Source organism: Polistes canadensis, unplaced genomic scaffold (genome assembly GCF_001313835.1).
Source record: "Polistes canadensis isolate GaletaPanama2010 unplaced genomic scaffold, ASM131383v1 scaffold_48, whole genome shotgun sequence".
NCBI lineage: Eukaryota > Metazoa > Arthropoda > Insecta > Hymenoptera > Vespidae > Polistes > Polistes canadensis.
The window spans coordinates 2,297-26,625 of record NW_014569595.1 but is presented as its reverse complement, the minus strand read 5'-3'; the positions used below and the strand labels follow the sequence as shown (position 1 = coordinate 26,625).

The window sequence follows — 24,329 nt, the reverse complement described above, 5'->3', positions numbered from 1 at the left end:
CTCGAACGTTTTGCTTCGTCGAACACAGGTGATCCTATTAACAGGTGTGAGGTCGTATGCGGGAGAAGACAACATTGATTCTCCTCAGATACCTTCTTACCTGCTATTAACTGGCCTTTTTTCCATTCAAGATGCTCGTGCACCGAGACGAGCAAGTACTCGATTTCAAGAGACAGGTGATACTATGTTTCGATATACTTCGATGATCATTGAGTCAACCGTGAACTAAAGGCACGTGCCATAATCGTCTCATCTTGTAACAAATCATCCAAGAAAATCAATGTAAAGTCTCTCTCTCTAAGCGCATAAACAATTAATAATTAATTAAAAGACTGGTTCGCACGAACATCAACATGGTGTGTGTGTGTGTGTATGTGTTTCTAAATATATGATAAATGTTATTTACAATTTTGTAATTATACCAAGCTCTGAATAGGTTTAATTATTTATAATTATATTGCAAGTGCAATCGTATACGATAAGGTGATTGTTTTATCCTATGAGAAAAAGAGAGGAAGAAAAGTGAAGAATATAAAAAAAATAAACGCTCGAGTGACCCTTAATAACGATACAGCTGAATACTCGTAGTGGTTTCGGCGAATCCTCTCGACGATCCTGGCGGTCGTCTTTGATATCAAGCCCTCCAACGAATTAAGGTTCACCTGTCTGACCTCTTCGTGGTCGAAACACTAACACTATTTTTTCTTATTCTTATCCGACAAAAAATCTCTAGTGTAAAAGTCTCGTAGATTAGAACGATGCAGGAGCGTATCGGGACACGCGGGGTGTTTGTTGTTATTGCATTGGAGGCTGAAAAAAAATAAATAAGTTCTTTAGTATCTATCGAAGATAGTTAAACGTCTTTCGAAATTGAATTTTTACAAGCTAGATAGGTGTGATGAAAAGTGTTCTTACGCGTGACGAATTATATCTAAGGAAAATATTTTCATGTTAAAATTATAATTTATATATATATATATAAAAGCATTTACAATTAATTATTAAATGAGAAATGAAGATAATCTAAATACATTAGATTTAAAATAATAAATTGCGTTTTATGGCTACAATCGAATTAAATTTATTTTTCGTTAATCAGTTTCTTAGAAAGTAATTCAAGTCCTCCCATAATTCGTCCAAGTAATATCAAGAAAGTCAGATGAAGATTTAAAGACAACCGAAATGGGATTTCAGATGGTTTAAGTAAAATGGTGGTCAGTCTGAAGGGTGCAAGGTCTAAGAGGGTAGTCACTTCCGGTTAGAACATTTCCTGCTTTCGTGGAAATTTACTCTTCACCGGACCGGAAGTTTACTTCGAGCAGAACGCCACTATTCAGGTTTAAATTTACCGCCCAATATATTCTCGCGAACACGCGAAAGGATCTTGAACTCTCTCTCTCTCTCTCTCTCTCTCTCCCTCTCCCTCTCTCTTTTGTTTCATTGTCTCTTATCTTCAACGTTATTGTTTCGAAGATCATGTGAATGGTCATTGCTGTAACAGTAGTAATAAGTTAACGATGAGATAGAACTTTGGGACAATTTACCAAGAAGTTATACTTCCGGTTAAAACATTTATTTAGATCTTCGGAGTTCCTCAGAAATTATCTTGTATGACAAGAAGAGATCTAGTAAAAACATAGATATTTTCAAAATAAGAATAAAGGTAAGATATTAGTCTTCGAGCAATTTAAATAGTTTGTACGATACTTCGAACATTTCATTTAAAATTGTTAATCAATGAACTACGCTGCAATTGCACTATTCAAATGATTATTTAGCGATAAGGTAGGAATAAAAATGTGAATGAAAAAAATGATGAATAATCATTGGCAATCACTTTCGATTTTCTTCCGAGTCATTTCTTATTAATAATTCAAACTCTAACAAGCTGAGACCGAAATGATAAGAAAAACGTTCAAATAATCGACGTTTACTCAGCAATCTCTCTTATGGTATTAGAGAAAGATCATTTTTACTAGAAGACAAAAAAAAAATGTTTGAGATGTTAAGCTGATCGTGAAAGTATCGGAGACATTCGTTCTAAACTTTCTTTCGTTCTCCTTTTCGTGAGAACGTTTCAATCTAATAAATTCAAGAAGAAAATCATCGACGTTCTCACAGTCTTGCGAAGATATTGAAATGACTCTATGGTTTCCGTGTGATTTGTTAACCGCAAAACGTGAAACCGGACTATGGTGTGCTTATATATAAAACGAGGATGGGAGACTACAGGTTTTTTTTTTTTAAACCAAGGATCCCATTTCTATCTTTTTTTTGGAGCCATTTCTAAGTATGGTTTTTTCTTAAGTTATAAATAAAAATATGATAAACGAATCTCATTTGTTATTATAATAATTTAAAAATGAATGAATTGTATACACGTATATACGTATGCATTTGTAATTAATTGTAAAGAAAAAGAGGAGAAAAAATTAAAAAATTAAGTAAGTAAATAAGTAAGCACGTGTGAACGCAGCTTAAAGATAAAGTTTGCGGGCGGGTTCGATTCTATGAATGGAAATCGCGCGTGGCGCTTCAACGGAGTGCGTGCGTACGTTTTACGAGTCGGCCGATTCATGTGGTGGGGATAGTAGCGTGTAGAGAGAGAACAGCGTGGGTGACTGCACACCGTCGTGTGCATTATAGTAAAGAACAGTACGGGAGCAACGTAGGCGGAGTCGATTGAGAGAGGAAACTTTGGAGACTCGCACATGCGCTCTATTAAGGTACCTCCCACAACGAATCGCCTTAACGCGCGCTCAGCCACATTTCTTACATCCTTTTTTTTACCCCCTTCTCTTTTTATTATAATGTGTTAATATTTTTCTATCATAACAATATTTCATTTCTTACATTTTAATATTATCCCAATTATTTTAATAATAAATTCAATTTAAATGTCAAACTTTTTTTCCTTACACATTTGGCACAACGTTAATTCATAAATATCGAATTTAATCGGAAAATATAAAAAATTAAACGAACTAGATTATATACATATAACTGTTATCGAGTAAATAATAGAAAACATAAGATTGTACACATTTTACATTAAGTTTTTCTGAATTTATTATTTTTACATCGATCGGGATAAATTTGTAAGAAAAAAATTATAACAAATCGAAAGTCACGCAATCATAAAGATGCATCTGATGGGAGTCATCTCTCAGAACAGCTCTCTGTAAAATCGACATCTCTCGTTTTTGTCCGGATGGTTTCGCTTCGATGCGATTGCTGCTTGAGATCGATCAAACTCGTTTGCATGATCCGCTCCACTTCGAATATCGATTGGATCTCGATATTGGCTACACGAATTACACGAATCATTTAATCGTTTTTCTCTTTCTCTCTCTCACACACACACACACACATACACATATTCACAAATATTTCTATTGGAAAATAAAAAAGTATACAAGTAATTAGCGCCCATGTTTCCGACATAGTAAAAATGATAATTATAATAGTATATTTGTTTCTAAAAAAAAAAAAAAAAAAAAAAAAAAAAAGAAGACCACCTAAAGTCACGATCGCAATAAGATAAATAATCACGATGGGTGGGCCGAACGTGAACAGCAGCGTCTTGGCACGGGTTAGAGTGACATACCTGTGGGGGTTACCTACTATACCCTATAGGGAGTCATACGACAAATTCAAACTTTTCTGTTATGCTTTCATAAGGTGGTACAGAACTCCAACCGTGTGTGAGAATCCATTCCACACGATTTCACAGGAATGACAGGGGGTCCACTTAGGATTTTTGCCTTATTCTCAAACACATTATATTCGCGAGACAAATTCCGTTCTCCTGCCATAACGCTAGGTGCTCGTTGAAATTCCCGCTGTTAAATTCTCAAAACGGGGGGAGGGGGGAGGGGGGAAGGAGAGAGGTAGTTGGGAGAATGTGTGAAAAATCTATTTCCAGTTCTGTATTATTTATGATAGCAGTAAAATAATCGGATAACTTGGATCCAAATAATATCGAGTTGATAATCGTACTATATTTTTTGATATAATCCTAAGAAATCGTGTTCGCTGTCGGCAAGGGGTCATCGCTAACGGTATTCCGTTGTGGTTCAACACTTCCATAGAAAGAAAAAAAAAAAAAAAAGGGACGTTCGATTCCTTTGTCAAATTAGTTTCGGTTATCGAGAAAGGACTCCAGCGTGCAAAAGTACGTCAAACTCGCGGTACGATTGAACAGTTCTATTTTAAGGGATTCGAGATAAAAACTATGAAACTTGTATCACCCATTTATTACGAATCTTCTCGACAATCATTATATATAAATTCGTATTTATTTATTCCTAATAACCTATCTCAGATGTTTGTAGATAATGCATTTTGATTATACTCTACACAATCATTCCAGAATATAATTAATATTAAAATTGAAAACAAAAATGATTATGTGTGTTAGACACATCTAATTGTAAGTAGAAAATAGATAGGTATTAATCGTTGAAACCTTTCATCAAAGGTTAAATAGGTGGCAATGATAGAGAGAGAGAGAGAAAGAGAGAGAGAGAGAGAGAGAGAGAGAGAGAGAGAGAGAGAGAGAGAGAGAGAGAGGCAACCCAGAAGGTGGGTGTACTCGTTAGTATGTGAGAGCCCGCCTCCCGTCCAATACGATTGCCAGTTTCCCAGGGGACTCCCTGACGTCTCTCAGGCGGCTTTTCAGCTCCCTTCTCCTTCTCTCTCTCTCTCTCTCTCTTGCTCTTGCTCTCTTTCTCTTTCTCTCTCTCTCTCTCATATACTTGCCGTGTCGCTCGCATCGCCGCCTCGCGCGATAATAGTCACCGTTCTTCTTCGTGGCACGCGTTAGTGATACTCGTCAGTGTAGGATACACCAGTCACACCGAGAAGATCGTCTTCAAAGTTTTCCATAGATCCTTCAGATTGATCGATATTATATATCTTCAAAATATCGAACATTTTGAAACTTTTGAAGAAAGACAAACATTTTTTCGTTAGATCATTTACATTATATTATACATATATATATGTATATTTATATGTATCTTTATATATATATAATTGATAAATACCACAAGTGTACATTTAATTGATTATATTGGAAGATCATTTGAGAATGATTAGAAGAGAGATCGTTATATATCCGAACGAATTTACTTGAATGGGCTCATACATTTTGACCTTTCATCATAATATGATTTCGATCTATTATGATTTAGATAAGTAAAAGTAGAAATTTCTATTGTTAGCTATTTAATATCTACATACATGATAATATTTATCTAGAGAAATCAAAGGATTTGGATTTGTAAAAACAAGTTTACCAAGTGGCCGACGGGATCGATAAACGATTTTGTTCATCGTTAAAGGATCGCGTAAACGATTGTTCTATTTCTTTCCATTTCCACGTATTTAAATGGAGAAGAATCTAACGTTATTAGATTTTCGTAATTGTGTGAAATTAACGAAGGATTTGCAAAACTTTGAGTGATCTTTATGCAAGGTGTTACTTGAGAAAAAAAATCAAACTGATTAGACAAACTTTAAGTACAAACCCACACACACACACACATATATATATATATATATATATATTTATGTGTTTTTCCTTGACTTTATTATCATTGGATAAGAAAGACTTATCTATATAAACGCAGGCGTCCGGTAACGCGTTTCCTTTGTGTAATACGATCTCGCGATGTGGAAACTTCGAATTTCCACGTGCTTCGGAAGCTCATATTCAAAGTGACTTCTCGATCTTCGAGAACGAGATCATATTTTTTCCTTTTCTTTTTCCTCTCGAAGAGTTTACCGGGTGGTAAACCTATGTGGAATTGTGAATCGCGATAATAAACGAATTTGAAATACTTGAAGATGTTGTTCAAGGGCAATAGTTCGAGATTGGAATTACTTATTGGGAAGATTCAGGCGCATAAGGAACCTTCGCAGGAAGAGCCTCATAAAACCAAAGGTTTGACAATAATAATAATAATATGATTATATTATATATTGTTCTATATAAATTATATTTTAAGTTTTTAAATAATATATTTTTCGTTTGTGTAAATTTCACATTAAAAAAGAAAAAAGAACGATTCTATTTAGTCTTCAAAATTTGTACTTTCCGCAAGGATGCATTCAACGTTTTATTTCAACTGATCGGTCTCACTTTCACTTCCGCGACTTTCGTAGAATAAAAAAGAAAAAAACAAGTTCTCGTTCTAATCGATGACATTGCAAGAAACGATGTGCATAATCTAGAAGAAAAAGCACAATGATTTACTGTTCCGATAGAGATTCGATTAGACGCGAGTATAGGGAAAAATCGTTAACGTTAATGAAAGTTAGGAGTAACGACGATCGTAAATTTACTTCTTCAATCTGTTGCGCATGCGTTAATAGATTCGCATAAGTCACAATTAATTAAATTCGCATCAAGCATAAACTCGATTGAGGCACCTATAAATAGCTCTCGTCGTTGGTAGCCACACGAGAAAACGGTCATTAAACGTACTATAATTCGTCGTTACTACACTGTGTCAGTGGCCATTCGAGAATCATTGACAATGAACTTTTAATAGCTTTCGGAGATAGAAAGAAACGTTTAGAAATAAATTCCATGTTACTAATACCCCAACAGTAGGATTTCACAGAATAGGTTCTTTTAAGAAAGAATTTGTGTGAAAAAAAGTTTGAAATATAGCATTAGAAAATTATTGTAATATACGGGACTGTTGTTGCGTTATAGAAAATCTGAACAAAGTCAACTTCGTAGCTTGATTCGCGTACATAAGTCACAATTAACGAAGGCGTTAAGTCGTGGCCCTATTAATAAAAGTCGTCGAAATGTTTTATAAATAGCAGAGACATGAGGTGACAGCACAATATACCTATAGCATATACGTATACTCTCGGAGGCATAAAAGATGATAAGGAAGAAAGAGATAGAAAATCTCAAGTACATGGAACATACAACGTAATACGGCTGGCATCGGCAGATCGGCAGAAAAGAGCTGCCAGTGTTAAGTGCGCCTATTTTCGCGTCGATGACACATCAACGCTGATTGGATAGAATCGCTCGCTAAATAAAACCTCTCGAAAGTATTGAGGAAGAAGAAGAAGAAGAAAAAAAAGAAGAAGAAGAAGAAGAAGATAGAAAGATCCTAACGGTGTGCATCCCTCACCACCCTTTTCGCCACCCTCCTCGCCACCCTCCTTCCACCACCTTCTTCTTTTCTCTCTCATATCCTTCTTCATGTTCTTCCTTTGATCATTGCTCTATCTGATCTTGTGGAACGAGAAATCGCCACCTGGGTGCGCGTACCTCGCGTTCCTTCAGCTCGGTTTATATTTATTTCCAGATACGTTCCCGATGTCTTTGTGCGTGAGTCAGGCACGAGATGCCAATTGGCATCTCGTACCTTGGACCAACGAGCGAGTCGCCTATTCGTTGAAAGAAAATTCGTTGCACAATCTGCAATATCTCGGGGCACATCGCGGGATCGATCGTTAAATTTTAGTAGATTCGAAACCTTTGGAATCCTTGAATTTTCAATTGACTATGAGAGGAACGCGTTAAACGATTCTGGTATCAACTGGATCAACTTGCTGAGAAAATGATCTCTCATGGTTAAACAGCTGAGAATCGAATTAGCAAGTATTAAACAAAGTGGCGCCTAAGAGAAGTAGAAGAAGAAGAAGAAGAAGAAGCGAAAAGTAGGATAGATTAATAGCGTGGGTGGGCGGATGAGAGCCATTTGGTACGGATCCTCTCTTCCCTTTTCTTCTCCACCGTTTGGGTGGCATTACATGCACTAGCTAGCTCGTGCCTCGACACGATAGCCACTGGATTCCGCAAAATCTCTTAAATCGACTCGTGGGTGTCCCGACAAATGAGGAAACGGCCAACTAGCCGAGTCATTTCCATCGTTTACGAAGCGTCCTCGCGTACACGTTGTATGAATCGTCCTCATACGGTGGGAGTCTCTCATTGACGATAATTATAAGCGATCCAAGTCCAAGATGGCTTCGTTGCAACAAATTTCTCCTACGCGAAATCTAGGATCCTAGTACAGAGTTGTCTAGTTAAAGCGAGAGAGAGAGAGAGGGGGGCAGGGAGGGGGAGAATATAATGTTAAGTACACTGAGAGATCAACCGAACAAGATCATCCTAGGAAAGAAAATAAAATAAAATAAATTCAAATCACGTATTAGATAGACAGATAGATATATACAGTAGCTAAATCCGACAAACGCTAAGGTATAGCAAAAGTGTCCTTTCTTTTTGACTCGCATGAACCGCAGGATCTTAGGAGGATTGGTCTTTCTTAGCGAGGCTTGGGTTAATGGTACAAGTTTCACCGCGAGCTCGTTACGAAAACAATATAAAGGGACGTATAACGGCAAGGTAAAGCAACTCGAATATATACGCTTTGAGTTCGTAAGGTCGTTCATGAAACTGGTCTGTCTTACGACACTCGTAAACCTGTTTTGAAAAAAAAAAAACAAAAAAAAGAGAATATAGGGATCGGTTGTTAAAAGTTATCGCGAAATTTGTTGTTGTTTGTAAGATACGTTCGAACAAATGAAAAATCTATGAACAAAAATTTCTAATCGCATTTTAATGAAAATCATCATGCTTTGTCGATTTTTACAGAGGCTTTGGGTACCGGAAGTTCCTCTTGGCACAGCGAAGATGGCGGACCAAGTTCTCGAAGAGGAAGAGAAACGCCATCCTCTTGCGCTACGCCAACTTCTGCCAGTTTTCCGTCGGAGCCAGAAATCGATGGGGAAGTTGGAATTGGTACCGACGGTAACAATCCAACTGCACCTTATCCTTGCCAATTCTGTGATAGGACTTTTCCACGATTGAGTTATCTCAAGAAACATGAACAAGTAAGTTAAACGCAAAAGTTATTCAATCAAATTGAACAATTAATAAAGCAGTCATTTATATTAGCGTCGGGTAAAAAAAAAAAAAAAAAGGAAAATGGACAGAGGGGACACGTGTCGTCCGCTTTGTTAAACTCTTCTATTTTGCATCGCGAAGACATTAGTTCGTTCTTCCGCGTCCGAGTAGAAGGTCATCTTTGGGTCAAAATCTGTATCGTGTCTCATAACAGGTTGTACCGGTCAAGTTCTTCTTCTTCCTCCTGGTTCCTCGTCGTCCAGGTGTGGTATTTTTCTTCTCTCTCTCTCTCTTATTTTAGAGTCTTTACAAAAAATAATACAACATATATGACGCATGAAATGAACACTGACGAGAAAGTACGGAAGATTTTCTGAAAAGTCGATTACATCAAGCCTAACGTACGTCCAATCGGGTCTCCGGGATCCTTCCGAATAACGACAAAAAAAAAGGAACATTTATAAAGTTTATAAAAAGAAAAAGAAAAAACAAAAAAAAAGAAAAAGAACGTGCGCTGGTCCAAAGTCGTGTCACCCAAGCAGATCGGTATGACCGATATGATCCCACACGGGTTTACTTTTCTCCTTTTCGTTGTTGCTTTCTCCCTTGGACAAAAAAGAGACAGAGATCATCAAGTGTCTGTCTGTCTCTCTCTCTCTCTCTCTCTTTCTCTTTCTTTCTTTCTTCCTGACTGGTCTGTTGAAGAAGAAGGCAGAAGGTAAGCTCAGCACGTAGAGGACAACCGCTCGACTTTCGAGCATGAGATCGTCGTCGGCTCCTTTGAAGAGACAATCTCTCGACGAAGGGTGAAACGATAGCAAGTAGAGAGAGAGAGAGAGAGAGAAAGAGAGAGAGAAAGAGAGAGAGAAAGAGAGAGAGAGAGAAAGACCTCCTTCGATGGCGAGGACGAACCAAGCTGATTTTACGCCCAAGGAAAAAAGATCTCTTTCCGGATCGAGGATAGAAAAAAAAAGCGATCCATTGGCAAAATCGATTTTATACAGATCTTAACAATATGCTTTTTTTTTTTTGCTTTATTTTTTTTTATTATTATTATTTCTATAGCATAAAGGCTTTTGTCGATAAGATTTTTACCGAGTTACATCGTGAATACTATTGAAGTAGAAAATAAAAAAGAAAAAAAGAAAAAAGGGAAGATTTTCTTTATATTCCCTTTCATAGAGATCCATAGATCTTTCTCGATTTAAAAAACAAACAGAAAAAAGTAAGTAAGAAAGAAAGAGAGAAGAAATAATTTGTCTATAACGGATTCTCTCCTCCTCCTCCTCCTCCTCCTCCTCAAAGATGAAACTAATCCAATTTCGTTGAATAATAGAAAACGATTGAAAATCGGTATGCAAGATAAGGAAGAATCATTTTAACTAATATTATTGGTGTTATTTCAAGGGGGCTGGGGGCTGGGGGGAGGGCTTGCAAAAGAGGAAAGACAATAATACGGGTTTTAAGTGTAATGAGATATAAACGAGACGACTCCGTGGTCGTTACAGTTCCCTATGACTTTTCTAATTGCAGAGCCACGGTGACCAAATGCCGTACAGATGCAGTTGGTGTGAGAGATTGTTCAAGCATAAGCGGAGCAGAGATCGTCATGTGAAGCTGCACACAGGGGATAGAAGATATCGGTGTTCTCATTGTGAGGCAGCCTTTTCTAGGAGGTATGTAATAACGAACCAATGAAATCTATGCAAATCCTTGCAATTTTTTTTCTTTTCTCGTATCATTGCAATTTTATCATTTGACATTGGCCGCTCCTCCTCCTCCTCCTCCTCCTCCTCCTCGCTAGATTGTTTGTTTCGTTTCGTTTAGAATTCCTATTATACCCCCCCAAAAAAAAAGAAAAAAAAAATAAGAACAGAGAAGCGCACGATTGATTCTGTTGTATATAATCATATGTTAATTATCTTGAAAAACTGGAAGGTAAAAGTTTAACGGTTAAGTTAGAAGAAATGTAGATGCTTGGCCCGAGTTTGCCCCAAGTGATAGCAGGGGGACCGATCCAACGGGCGACAAATGAATAATGATCGTAGGAGTTAGGTTGGAGGGAGGTAGGACGGGTGGTATTAGTCAAGCTTACTCTCTTACATACTCTTTCTCTTTTCTATTTCTGTCTCTCTCTCTCTCTCTCTCTCTTTCTTTCTTTCTTTCTTTCTTTCTACACATGCAGCCTTATTCTCAGCTCGAATGCAGCATTGAGTCGTCTTCTCTCTCGTATTGAAATGCTAAGCTGACCGAGCATACGAATAAGAAAGATAAAGAGAGAAGAAACCTTATGTCTCTTCTTCTTCTTCTTCTTCTGTATGCTTACAAGTACTAGTGCGTGCGACGAGACACGCGAGACGATCCAATCTTTCTCTCTCTCTCTCTCTCTTCACAAGAGAGAGGACAGGTAGGCGCATAGGTGTTGCAGGACAACAGGTAGAACATTAGTCAAGTGCCTCGTTGCTGGCCGTCCTCTTTTACAACGACTCTTAAGTCGCTCTCGAGACTCTTTCTTCTTTTTCCCCAATAATTTTCATTTAGTTGAAAACATTTGTATAAGGAATAGTTTCAATCGTTTAACCTCGTTTTCTCAATCGTTTGCATTTAAGGTTTGTTTGTATTAAGATAAGTTGAACGTTTCTTAAATATAATCCGCTTCAAATATCTCCAATTTATTTATAAAGTTTCGACAAATCGTTAAATTTATAATGTAGAGTTAATGAATAAGATGACACACGTAAATGTGTAATCGGGTTGAAAATCGTTTGGTAAAATTAAACATTCGTTTGGATCGATTTATTTTAAAAGGGTTGTAACAACGACTTGCTATAAGCTGTCAGTTGTTATTACGATCGGAGTCGCAAGATCTTTAGACCACGTCTCTATTCGTCGTCCTCCCACCTCTAGCGGACAGCTTGGGTGAGCCAACAAAAGGGTGAAAATCCCCGTGGTTCTCACGTGAAACTAACTCCATGGGGGATCTTAAAATACGAACGATATTTCCTCCTCCTCCCCTTTTCCCACTTTGAAGATCGTATCGATCTATCTTACACAACGTTCTTTAAATTATTTCATACAAAAATATCAGGAGAATCTTACCATTCAATTTTCTTATCGATAAACTTTGATACTTTTTACGTAAGCTCGAGGCATTCTCAAGAAACTGTCTCGAATCGGGTATGACCTTTTTGTCAGTTAAGAATGCGGCTATACCAAAGGGAGGTTTTTTTAACTACTGCGTAGTTCTCAGGCCTCGGTGTTGTAAAGTAATGATCACGATTTTAACCCTGTGATCGAGGGTACCGTTCTTCAGTTTTTGTTCAAGTACTCTTTTATGTGAGTAGAGAGAACAAAAATGATAATCTACAGATCATTCTGATGGCGTATAGATCAAAAACATAAATACAGATGTACAGATCTATAGATTACAAATGGAACATCTTTTTCCGACGTTGCATTATATTACCTTAAAATACAAACATTTTTAAATCTAATAATTATATTTGGAACGTGCGCGAGAGAAAGAAAATCACCTCATGTCGTCTATTCCTTTCCTTTCAAATTTTTTACTTTTCGTCTTCTCCCAGAATGGGAAATGATACATTCGATAATAGGACAGCAATGAGTAGCTTCAGCGATAATCCAAGTAGATGAATTATTCAGACGTAAAGTGCAAGAGTAAATTTGCCGTCTGTCTTCGTTCCGAAGAGAATCGAAACACTGACCGGTTGGACCAACGGGTGACCTCATCTTATACGGATTTAGTTTTCCAGCTCTTCTCCAGGATGATAAATTATTCATACCGGTGGTGGTTTATTCTCTCGAAAATTGCTGACCTGTCACCTCTTTTAGCAGCTACGAAAAAACTTGTGAAAATATGATATAGGTACGCATACATATCCCTAACTGTATCTTGATACTTTCATATGTCAAGATTCGCTAGTTTTATTAGCTAGTCAAAATATATTTTTTAAGCTCGTCCCAATGTCTATCAATTAACGGAAAGCTAATATTCCTTCTCTTTTTCCAAAAGACTTTTTTTTCATTTGGGGTTAATTCTTTTGAGAGAAAGAGAGAGAGAGATAGATAGATAGATAGAGAGACTGCAGAATGAAAAAGGAAAACAAAGTAGAAGATTAATATTTGCTCGTAGGTGGACACTTTAAAATAGAATTTCCATAGTATATCGTTGATTTACTATTTCAAGGATATTTTGGATCGAGCACAGGATACACTCGTTGATAAGTCTTGACGTCGATTAATTCGATCCTAGTGACTTGGTACGTTTAACAGGAAATTCGATTTCCTGAATAATATTCCTTTCTCTATAGTAACGGATATAATAACGACAATTATACGATACTTCGAGAGAGAGAGAGAGAGAGAGAGAGAGAGAGAGAGTGACAGTAAATTGATAGAAAAGATTTTAAATGATAAAAATTATTTTCTCCAATTAACGAAAATCTTCTCATGAGAAAATGTTGACCTAGATTTTAATATTCCTTCCGATCGATCTCGTATTATATAAAAATAAACTGTTATATAAATTGTAATATATTTGTTTGTTTTATGTTAATGTTTTTTTTTCTTCTTTAAAATACAAATTTAATTCGATTTGATTAATTTTGTCGCAGCGATCATTTAAAAATCCACATGAAAACTCACGACACACAAAAGCCATACCAGTGTACAGCGTGTTCAAGAGGATACAATACAGCAGCCGCATTGACTTCTCACATGCAATCGCATAAAAAACATCACCAAGGAACGAGTCACAATAGCAACAAGCTTCAAGATTCGGATTATGGCAGAAGAAGCGTTTCTTCTCACAGTACTTCTTCTCCGCCGGTACCGAGTTCGCCCTCGCCTTCCTTAAACTTAAGTTTAAATCCGAAAAATACCTTGAAGACACCACTAGGAACTTCTTGTAGCGCCTCGACAACGCCGATATTAAGTTCCCCATTGAAATTGGCTTGTATGTATTGCACAAGAGATTCCTTTAGTTGTATGCAACAATTACAAATGCATGTTCACACGATGCACCAAGCGATTCTGAGCGGAGAAAATCTTGTGGTAGCACCGTCCCCAAATAGGACGACTGATTCGGCTGTCGATTGTTCCCGTGATAAAACATTGGATCGAACCGATAATAATTCCAAGGATCAAGAGAAAAAGTATGACGAAAGATCGTTGGAAAAGGATTATAAAAATACTTTTACTTGTTGCCAATGTACCATGAAATTTTCGAGTTTAGCTACGTTAAGAGATCATTTGATTTCTATACATAGAACCGATGCTTTTGGTACGTCATTGATAATGTGTCCTCTTTGTGGTATACCATGTAGCTCTGCAGCAGCTTATGCTGAACATTACGTTCTTCAACATTGTGAGAATCGTCGAATAGCTCCACAAAATCCTCAAGAATATATGGATCCAAAATTGAATGGAGTTTACGATACGAAAAGTATGATATTACAAAAGAATAGAGAACAACCTTCGATAGAACCAGCAGATCTTACTAGCAAACACCTTAAATCCTCTGAGAGCAATTACACTTCTAGTACACTTCTTTGTGGTCAATGTGGTGCAGCTTTGAAGGATTTTGAATCTTTCCGAGAACACGTTGCTAGACACTTGCAAGCTGATCAACGAAACGAAATAGCGAGATACCTCTGTCCAAAATGTGATACGAGTTTTCAAGATAGAGAAGATATGTTAGCACATTTAACGAAGCATTATTTGGGCCAAATTAGTAAGGAATACGCTTGCTCTGCTTGCAAGAAGCTCTATCCGCATCCAGATTTACTTCAAAGGCATCTTTTAGATAGTCATGCTAATCATCTTTACAGGTGTGCACTTTGCAGAGATACCTTTGATTCTAGGGTAGCGATTCAAGTACATTTTGCTGTTAAGCATAGTCAAGAATGTAGAATATACAGATGTAATGCTTGTACAATACCAAATAATGAAAATTCACCTGGAAGTGTACCCGCTGAAGGTCGAAGTTTCTTCAGAAGCGAAAGCGAGATGGCTAATCATGTTAGAAACGTTCATGCGCCACCAGCCGTGATGAACAATAGTCCAGTTGTCACAAGTCCAGCTTCTACGCCAGGAATGACAGTCAATTCTGGACCGAGATGTGTCTTTTGCGGAATCTACTGTAGCTCCGAACTCGAATTACAGCTTCATTTGGCAAGCCATTCGACTAGTCTTTATAGATGTCCTATTTGCAGAGAAGGCTTTGCTGTTGAATTCTTATTGGATAGACATATTACTCAAGTACATCATACTGGCGAACATCAATTAAATGTTCGAAATAATTCACGAGAAAATGGACGGCTTCATCGTCAGGCTAGATCTCAAGAAGAAGTGAGTGGACTTTTGTTAAATAAAAGATATCTTTTTTTTTATTTATCACATATATGCATCTCATTTATTATCTATTGCAGGTCAAATCGCAGAAGAGAGGACGTTCGCCAGCGTCGAGTAACAACAACTCTTTGAATCAACGTGACAATAACAACAAAAGGCCAAACTTCGGTGCATCGGGAGGACAACAATGTGAGCTATGCGAGCGTGGTGAATTCGCAAACGAAGCTGAACTGCAAGCTCACAAAAAGTTAGCTCACGCATCTTCAAAAGTTCCAAGCAAAAGTTCTTTATCAAGTCTGAGCATGACTTGTGCTTATTGCGGGGAAGTCTGTCGATCAAGAAACGAGCTGGAATCTCATATGAGAATGCAACATACTTCGACCGAGCCTGGTGGTCGACACAAGTGTAATATATGTGACGAAGTCTGTCCCTCGGGCGCTATTTTAGCTGAGCACAAGCTTCAGAAACATTGTAAGATTCAATTAAGCGATACTTGTGTCGTTTGTCGTGGAAATTTATCAAACGAAGCATTATTCCTTGAACATGTACAAAGACACAGCTTAGAAAATGTAGATCCTCAACAAAGGCTGGACAATTCTTTGCCTCATCTTCCAGCACCATGCGTTGTTTGTAGACAAACTCTTATCAGCGATTTGGAATGTCGTCTTCATGCTCGTCATCATCTTAGAACATTCACTAGTTCGCCAAATACGAGTTCCAGTCCAAGTCCTAAACAAAAACTACTCAATCCAAGTTGTTGCCTTTGCCTACGAGAATTCTCTACCGAAGATTTTGTCACCCTTCCTCCCAATCACATCAGTGGAGGACAATCTCTTAAAGTCTGTAAATCTTGCTATGTGAGGTATTCCCAAGGTCTACCAATTCTGAGTTCACCTTATGAACATGTTCGTAATGCTAAGTGCGAACGTTCTTGGATCCCTAATAAAGATCTACAATGGAATGGTTCCAAAGATAGATGGGATTCTGATCGTAGTTTTAAAACTGAAAATCGTTCGATTAATGATCCGAATGGCGATACTAAAAGGTGTGAAGAGTGCGGGGTGAAATTTGAAAATCCTGAAGAAGCAAAAAAGCACAAAATTACTTTACATAATAAAACATACGATAATGAATCCAATACGTACACGTGCATACAATGCCAGGTAATTACATTGATGAACAGAATAAATTTCTATTAGAATTATTGAAATTATACTACTTTCGTATTATATTTTTAGATGTCATTTCCAAGTGAAACTATGATACAGCAACACGTAACTAAAGAACATTTAGAAGTATCAGGAAAAGGAACTGTTGATACTTTGAGATGTCATTTATGTCTGTTCGAAGCAAATAGTCCTCTCCAATTGCAGAGCCATTTGATAGAGCATACGTTTGCTGGATGTGCTGCTCTCAATTGTTATATCTGCCAAGCTCTTTTCACCGTGCCTATTGCTCTGCAGGTATATACGTATAGTAATAAAACTTTTTAATCATTACACCTAACAATTATTATAAACTAAAAAAAACTACTTGGTGTATTTTGCTCGAGATGACTTTATATATATATAATAAGAGTATTATTTAACTATTTTTTATTTACAGAATCATATGTTGCAAGAACATGGTTTGAATGCACGGCCTTACGATTGTTCTAAATGTACCTCAAAGTTCTTTTTCAAAGCTGAATTAGATCATCACATAATAACGTTCCATCGTATCGAAGAAAATTCTACAATATCTGAAACAGTGAAAGAGATGATAGGAGAAACGAAAAATCCAATTAATAATGAGGATCGTAAATTCGATGAAAATATTACGATAAAAGAAGAATTATTACAAGAAACTGAGGAAGAGGAGGAAGAAGAAGCAGCGGAAGAAGAAGAAGAAGGAGATGAAGAAGAAGAAGAAGAAGAAGACGACGACGAAGAAGTTAACGTGGATGGACAATTTGAACAAGACAAGATGGCTAAAGAAGAATCAGCGCAAAAAAAAACAGTTTTGAAAACGGAAGTCAATAAACAGATAGAATCTGAAAAAGTAGAAACGTGATTCTTTAAATTAAAGGATATAATTTGTTAAAAACGAATGATTATAGCAAGACAAAGTTTTGTTATATCTCGTTTCTCCTTTTTTTTTTTTTTTATTGCGAATACGTGTTCATTATTATTATTTTGCTAAACCTTATAACGAATAGGTAACATTCCTTTTTTTCGATAATATTTCTCATGTATTTGAGACAATCTGTTTACAAAAAATATACTGTTGCTAAAAGATTGTAACGTTTGCATAACTTTAAATATCTTGTTATTATTAAGATAATCATATATAAACTGTGTGAGTATCTTCTGAGAAAACTCTTCTCATCTAAGTCGTTACGTTTAATATTAATGTTATGTTACTTGTAATACAAGACTTACATAAATTTTACGTTAGATTTGGGAATATGTAATTATCACGTTAAGTTTAAAAATGCTAGTGTTAACGATTGTAACACTAATTGATTGTTATTATCAATGCTTTATTAAAATGATTATGTTGTTGTTGCTTTCATTCTAATTTACATACAAATACTAATTGTATTAACATAAAATACTATTACTAATCTACACAACACACACACAAATCAGCTGTAATATAAAATACATCTCATGTTTCTCTGCTAAAATCGAAAATTCTATAGTAGAGAAAGATTATGTCATAACGATAACATAATCTGTATATAGGCATATAATATTATTAGAAAAATATTTAAAAAAACTCTTTCAATTATTAACTTTTAAGAAAATGCAATAACCTGTCCAATAAACTTAAAAAATACAATAAGATAGATCAATAGCGAAAATAAATTATTGTTTTCAATCTTATCTATTACAATAAATATTAATTCAACCATTTGTTATCATTTCGTTTAATTAATATCTTTAAAAAATCTATTATATTATTATATTTTTTACGGTTTTTGTATTTTATTCATATTATCAGTGATATAATATTCGGTTTTCCCTCAACTTATCGCAGAAAAGTTGGCATGGACCTGAACAGCAGAAAAAAATGAATATGTACTCTTAATTGCACACTTTATTTTTATTAATTATTTATAAATAATAAAACATGCAATAACGTTTTTTCTCATTTCTAAGCAAAGCAATGAAGTTTTCTATTGTTTTTTGTTTTCAATCAATTGCTGATTTTTGTTTGTCTGTTTTTCTCCTGTCTTTCTAGCTCCAATATGATATCGGTTTTTTTTTTAATTTAATAAGTCTTTTTTCTGTACCTGTTCCAAGACAATCGTTCTTAACGAGTAAACTTTTATTAATAGTTTAAACAAAATATCTATATTAGATTTCTAATTGTTGTTTGTTTTTAAATGTATATAGAATTTAATTACACATTCACTTTGTGTACACTACTTGTTATTAAAAGTTACTAGCAATTAAGAAAGTTTAAAATATATTGAAATCTAGTAACATTTCTAAGCATCGTATTGATAATAGTAGTGCTCTACCTTTATCTTACCGACTGAGATCTGATGGTAACTTACCATCAGAATTACCGACAGTAATAACGTAGAACATTATCCAAAGATGGTAAAGAAAGAAACTAGATATGGATCAAATATTCCATAGAATAAAAAAGTAGGAATAAAAATGTCTATTGCGTATCTCATCTATGTTGTTCATAGTGTATGTTTAAAAGGAAAAACGATACCCATTATTTTTTTTAAATGAGTATTTTAACCTCAAACATCTATTTATTTGACATTACGTTTTAATGCATGACATCATAACTTAATGACTAATTGTATCGTGATTATCTATAATTTTCTACTTTATTATGCAAGGAACTAAGAATTAAAGTAAGTTGTTTACGTTTATATATCCAAACAAAGTAATTAAGCCTTTTTTATCATTTTCGAAATTTTTTTGCGAATTGAATTTCATCAACATTATGTTTATTATTTGGTAAAATAATATGTGCATTTATTTACTATTTTTTCTTAGTGCAATTTAAATTTCTGTATACTTTCTACGTATAATAATACATATGCATTAATTTTGAAGAAAACTTGCAATATGATTGCACCAGAGATTGGTTCTACAAATGCTGAATCTGTACACATAAGAATTGCTACTGAAAAAGCACCATTGATTAATGGAAGAAATGTATTTCGAAGACTCAGCAACATATTTAAAATTGGTAAAACAACACGTACTGATGGAGATGGATATGTGGAATTTGGTAGTCTTGGTGTTGATAGTACACGTACACTAGGTACTTTTGCTGGTGTATTCAGTCCTGTCACCCTATCCATGTTCAGTGCCTTAGTTTTCTTACGCATGGGTAAGATTAAGATATTAATATTTTCTATTTAAATGTTAAACTAATATATTCATATTATTAGTTTAGATTTCGCATATTAGAAATTGAATTTTGTCCATCGTTGTAATGTAATATCTATTGCAGGTTACATTGTTGGAAATGCAGGATTATTTGTAACTCTTGTACAGTTTGTAATTGCCTATGGAATTCTACTATTTACCGTTGCATCTGTTTGTGCTATATCGACAAATGGAGCGGTTGAAGGAGGTGGTGCTTATTGTATCCTTGCATATTATATGATAGAAAAGTTCTTTAATTGCCCATATTTTTAGATAAACATATATTTTTCTAAATGATCTTATACGTTATATAGTTATGATCAGTCGTACATTAGGACCTGAATTTGGCGGTTCCATTGGTACATTATTTTTCATGGCAAATATTGTATCGAGTGCACTTTGCGTTTCTGGTTGTGCTGAAGGTTTGATAGAAAATTTTGGCCCTTCCGGATATTTAGTTGGAAAAAATGCACTAATACCGAATGGTCGATGGTGGCAATTTCTCTATTGTTCATTGTTAAATACAGCTAATCTTTTAGTCTGTCTAATTGGAGCTGCTATGTTTGCAAAAACTAGTGTTGCCATTCTAGCAGTTGTATGCATTTGTCTTGGGAGTGTGTTTGTAAGTTTTTTAGTAGGAGGACCTATGGAGGTAGGATTACTAATATAATTATAACTATACCATTAATGATAATTGTATATTTTTGTACTCGAATAATATGGAAAATAAAAATAATAAAACATTTTCAGATACCAATTCCAGATGTAAACACATTAGTACAAAATGCTACTGAACACATCAATGGATCATACACAGGACTTCTGTCTTCCACTCTTGCAAATAATTTATATTCAAATTATAGCGCTGATTATACAAGTACTGGTACGATGACTGATTTTGCTAGCGTATTTGGTGTACTCTTCAGCGGTGTAACAGGCATTATGGCAGGAGCAAATATGAGTGGTAAATATTGTCGAAGTTTCTTACATTATAATTACTTTTTATCTACATATATTTGATAATATTATTTCAATATTTATTTGCAGGTGAACTCAAAAATCCGGGCACAAATATTCCACGTGGAACATTATCAGCAGTATTATTTACTTTCCTATGTTATATATTATTATCTATTTTAACAGCTGCAACTACAAGTCGTTTTTTACTACAAAATAATTTTATATATATGATGCCAATAAATATTTGGCCGCCATTTGTAGCTGTTGGTATATTGACGGCAACATTCAGTGCTGGTTTGAGTAACTTAATTGGCTCAAGTAGAGTATTAGAAGCATTAGCAAAAGATAATGTTTTTGGTAAATGATCAAGATATATACTTTATAAAGAGATTAAAAAACTTAGACATTATTCTTGCTTCTATTTGTTGTTTAGGTTCAGGATTAAATTTTATCATACAAGGTACATGGCATGGAAATCCAATAGCTGCAGTATTTACATCGTGGACTCTTGTTCAAATAATTTTACTTGTCGGTTCCTTAAATACAATAGCTCAAATCAATTCAGTATTATTCCTTTTGAGCTATTTGGCAACAAATTTAGCCTGCCTTGGACTTGAACTTGCAAGTGCACCAAATTTCAGGTAATCTTTTCTTCTTCTTATCCAATACTCATTCTTATCCAATACATTTATACATATCTATGTAAAAATAATGATATACAATTTAATTGCAGACCAACATTTAATTATTTTACATGGCACACTGCAACCATAGGTCTTCTTGGAACATTAATTATGATGTTTGTAATAAATAGTATATATGCATCGAGCAGTATAATATTATGTTTAATTTTAATAATAGTACTGCATTTATTTTCTCCGAGTAAAAATGCACCATGGGGTAGTATATCGCAAGCATTAATATTTCATCAAGTGAGAAAATATTTATTAATGTTAGACTCCCGCAAAGACCATGTTAAATTTTGGAGACCACAAATGCTTCTGATGGTTGCCTCGCCAAGATCTGCATGTCCTCTTATAGATTTTGTAAATGATCTGAAAAAAGGAGGATTATATGTTATAGGACATGTAAAGATAGGTGAATTTACTGGACAGAATATTGATCCGACGATAGAAGAATATCCTCACTGGTTGAGTTTAGTCGATCATATGAAAGTGAAAGCATTTGTAGAGCTGACGATTACAAAAACAATTCGCGAAGGATTACATCATTTAATAAGAATATCTGGAATGGGTGCAATGAAACCAAATACGATTATTCTTGGCTTTTACGATGAAGAAACACCAAGAAATTTCTTCACCGATTCTCAATATTCGACGGCAGTATTTGATAATACTAGTGAAAGCATTGGAGTTTCTAATAATGTTATTTTTCCACTGAGGCAAGCAGGTACAGAAAAAAATTTGGATCCGGTACAATATGTTGGAATGTGTTCGGATGTCTTAAGAATGAAAAAGAACTTATGTTTGGGCAGAAATTTCCACTTGCTTGATAAATCACAAATTTCGAAGTAAGCTATTATTATAAATAAATATATCAAATTATTATTATACGTATTATACACATGATATAATATCATATAATTTTGCAGAAATTCAAATCTTAAATACATTGATGTATGGCCAGTGAATTTCTTCCAACCATCCGATCAAGATCCATTCGATACAACTTCATTATTTATGCTTCAACTCGCATGCATTATAAATATGGTTCCTGTTTGGAAAAATTTACATCTTCGTGTATTCCATTGCGAAATTGCAGACAGTAGTACAAGTTTAAGCATTTCAGAATCTCAAAGTTCTATCAGTGAATTTCCCAAGGTTTCAAATGAACATAAGATTAAAAAATTATTAAATGTTTTGAGAATTTCTGCATCGATTAAGAAAATACCTAACTGGGGAATGCAAGTAAGCGATCTCAAAGGCAGATCTCTTATTGAACCAAAATTGGATACTCAATATGAATCAGGTAGTGAAAACGTGGATAATACTTTAAGTAATGTCTCGAGGACTTATATAATCAGGTAATTATATTTGACACATTATTTCCTTTGATATGATATTTAAGATTTTTCAATACTTATTTATAAATTACAGAGTTAATCAGTTAATCAAACAACATTCCAGTCAAACTGCAACTTCTTTTATATATTTACCAGCACCACCTGTATCAAATACATGGAATGAAAATATTATGTATCGACAATATCTTCAATTATTAACAGAATTGACTGTGGATTTACCACCGGTAGTTTTAGTACATGGCGTTAGTGCTGTTACATCAACAACTTTGTAATAATATTAAAGCATAGAAAGAAAATAATGAATATCATCTTACTTTGATAAATAATAGTATCAGTTTATGATTATATGTATGTGCATATATATATGTATATATAATCGTGTATATATATATATATATATATATATGCTTTAAATTATTCTAATAACTACATTGTAATTTAATTGATTTATTTGTTATAACTGATGAACAAAGCTATGAATAATTTTGAAATTATTTCATGTCAAAGTATTTAATATAATACAAAAATAATTTTATTTAAATAATAATACAATATGATTATAAGCAATAAGTATCTATTTTATAAGCTTTATGAGAATACTAATAATATTCTTTACATTCTAAACTCTATTTTAATTTACTAAAATCATGTGACTTACATTACTGTGATAAATTTATTCTATACAATATTTTCCAAATAAGAATATTTTTGAATTTGTAAAACATACATTTATTAAAGATTAATAATGTATCTATCTTAATATATTTCGTATATAAAAATCTGTGGGCTTATATTATACTGTGGATATATATTATATATACGCACTAATTTTTGGTTCACCCTAATAGAAGACCATAAAAATTAATAAGAAATATTTAATAGCTTCGAAACATATTAATGAATGTTCTTTTCAATACATTCACTATATGTATATATATACTATGAAAAGCATTTAAATACCATCCCCGCGATTCGAAATTTTGACGTTTTTTCTAATTTCCAATAGAATTCTAAATATTCTCGGTGGTCCAGATCGTTTTTCGTGTCGCAAAAATGAAAGAAATGTAAACGGAGCATATGATGATACAGGAGGTAGCACAATAAAAGTAGATGTTGTCACCACCTAGACCGCATATTAGTTGGAAATGATGTAAGTAATATTCAATCAAAGAATACAGAAGAGAGGAGTACATAGAAGCTCACAAGTCCGTTTTTTTATCTACCAGTTTCATTTTTGTTACTACTAGGACCACCAGTAGGTCCACCATAGGTAGGTACTTAATGCGATGACGGTACAATATTATCAAAGAATACAGTATTCTTTGATAGTATATAAATATAAGTTCAAAATTAATTAATATTCAAAATAGAATAATAGATATGTAATATTTAAAAGAATATATTACCAATTCGTAAGCAACATTATCAATTAAGTATATAAAATGATATTTTATTAATCATTCTATAGAAAGAAAGAGTCTACTATTTATCCATTGCAGCTATGATTTAAAAAAGAAACCTGCAAAAAAAAGTGTTATTTTAGAACTGTAAAGATGCAATAAATGAATCGAATGCAATCTTTTTTATAGATCGCAACTTAAATTTCAACAATTTTGGACTACTCCCTGGTATCTGTAAGTACATAAAAGTTATTAAAAAACATTATAAAGTAATTAGTTTCTGTATA

At 34.4% G+C, this 24,329-nt stretch overlaps 2 protein-coding genes across 3 annotated transcripts in view; both read left to right on the top strand.

Annotated features, from left to right (window-relative positions):
• LOC106785362 (zinc finger protein 423 homolog) overlaps nt 1-18,123 on the top strand; it is a 50,431-nt gene extending 32,308 nt beyond the window's left edge. Inside the window, exons 1-7 of one of the 2 annotated variants that reach the window (XM_014745751.1) lie at nt 5,737-5,947; nt 8,633-8,871; nt 10,418-10,560; nt 13,519-15,253; nt 15,334-16,419; nt 16,495-16,719; nt 16,862-18,123. In XM_014745751.1, coding sequence (XP_014601237.1) covers nt 5,851-5,947; nt 8,633-8,871; nt 10,418-10,560; nt 13,519-15,253; nt 15,334-16,419; nt 16,495-16,719; nt 16,862-17,308 — 3,972 coding nt within the window. In that variant the 5' untranslated portion in view covers nt 5,737-5,850 and the 3' untranslated portion in view covers nt 17,309-18,123. Of the gene's footprint in view, nt 1-5,736; nt 5,948-8,632; nt 8,872-10,417; nt 10,561-13,518; nt 15,254-15,333; nt 16,420-16,494; nt 16,720-16,861 lie in introns of those variants that run through there. The other variant, XM_014745750.1, reaches the window with a different exon arrangement.
• An 831-nt stretch (nt 18,124-18,954) lies between these two features.
• On the top strand, nt 18,955-22,982 carry LOC106785353 (solute carrier family 12 member 9). Its single transcript, XM_014745739.1, has 10 exons — nt 18,955-19,115; nt 19,321-19,600; nt 19,724-19,858; nt 19,953-20,290; nt 20,389-20,602; nt 20,686-20,955; nt 21,032-21,239; nt 21,332-22,129; nt 22,211-22,642; nt 22,716-22,982. Exons 2-10 carry the CDS (start codon nt 19,333-19,335, stop codon nt 22,912-22,914), a joined length of 2,862 nt encoding a protein of 953 aa, XP_014601225.1. The 5' UTR covers nt 18,955-19,115; nt 19,321-19,332; the 3' UTR covers nt 22,915-22,982.
• The last annotated feature ends 1,347 nt before the right edge of the window (nt 22,983-24,329 follow it).

What these genes read in the sequence shown, in the direction of transcription:
- LOC106785353 (XM_014745739.1), top strand. Translation starts at nt 19,333, where the DNA reads ATGATTGCACCAGAGATTGGTTCTACAAATGCTGAATCTGTACACATA. An exon ending in TGAAGGAGGTGGTGCTTATT is followed by an intron (nt 19,859 to 19,952) that starts GTATCCTTGCAT and finishes TACGTTATATAG; the next exon opens with TTATGATCAGTCGTACATTA. An exon ending in GATAAATCACAAATTTCGAA is followed by an intron (nt 22,130 to 22,210) that starts GTAAGCTATTAT and finishes ATAATTTTGCAG; the next exon opens with AAATTCAAATCTTAAATACA.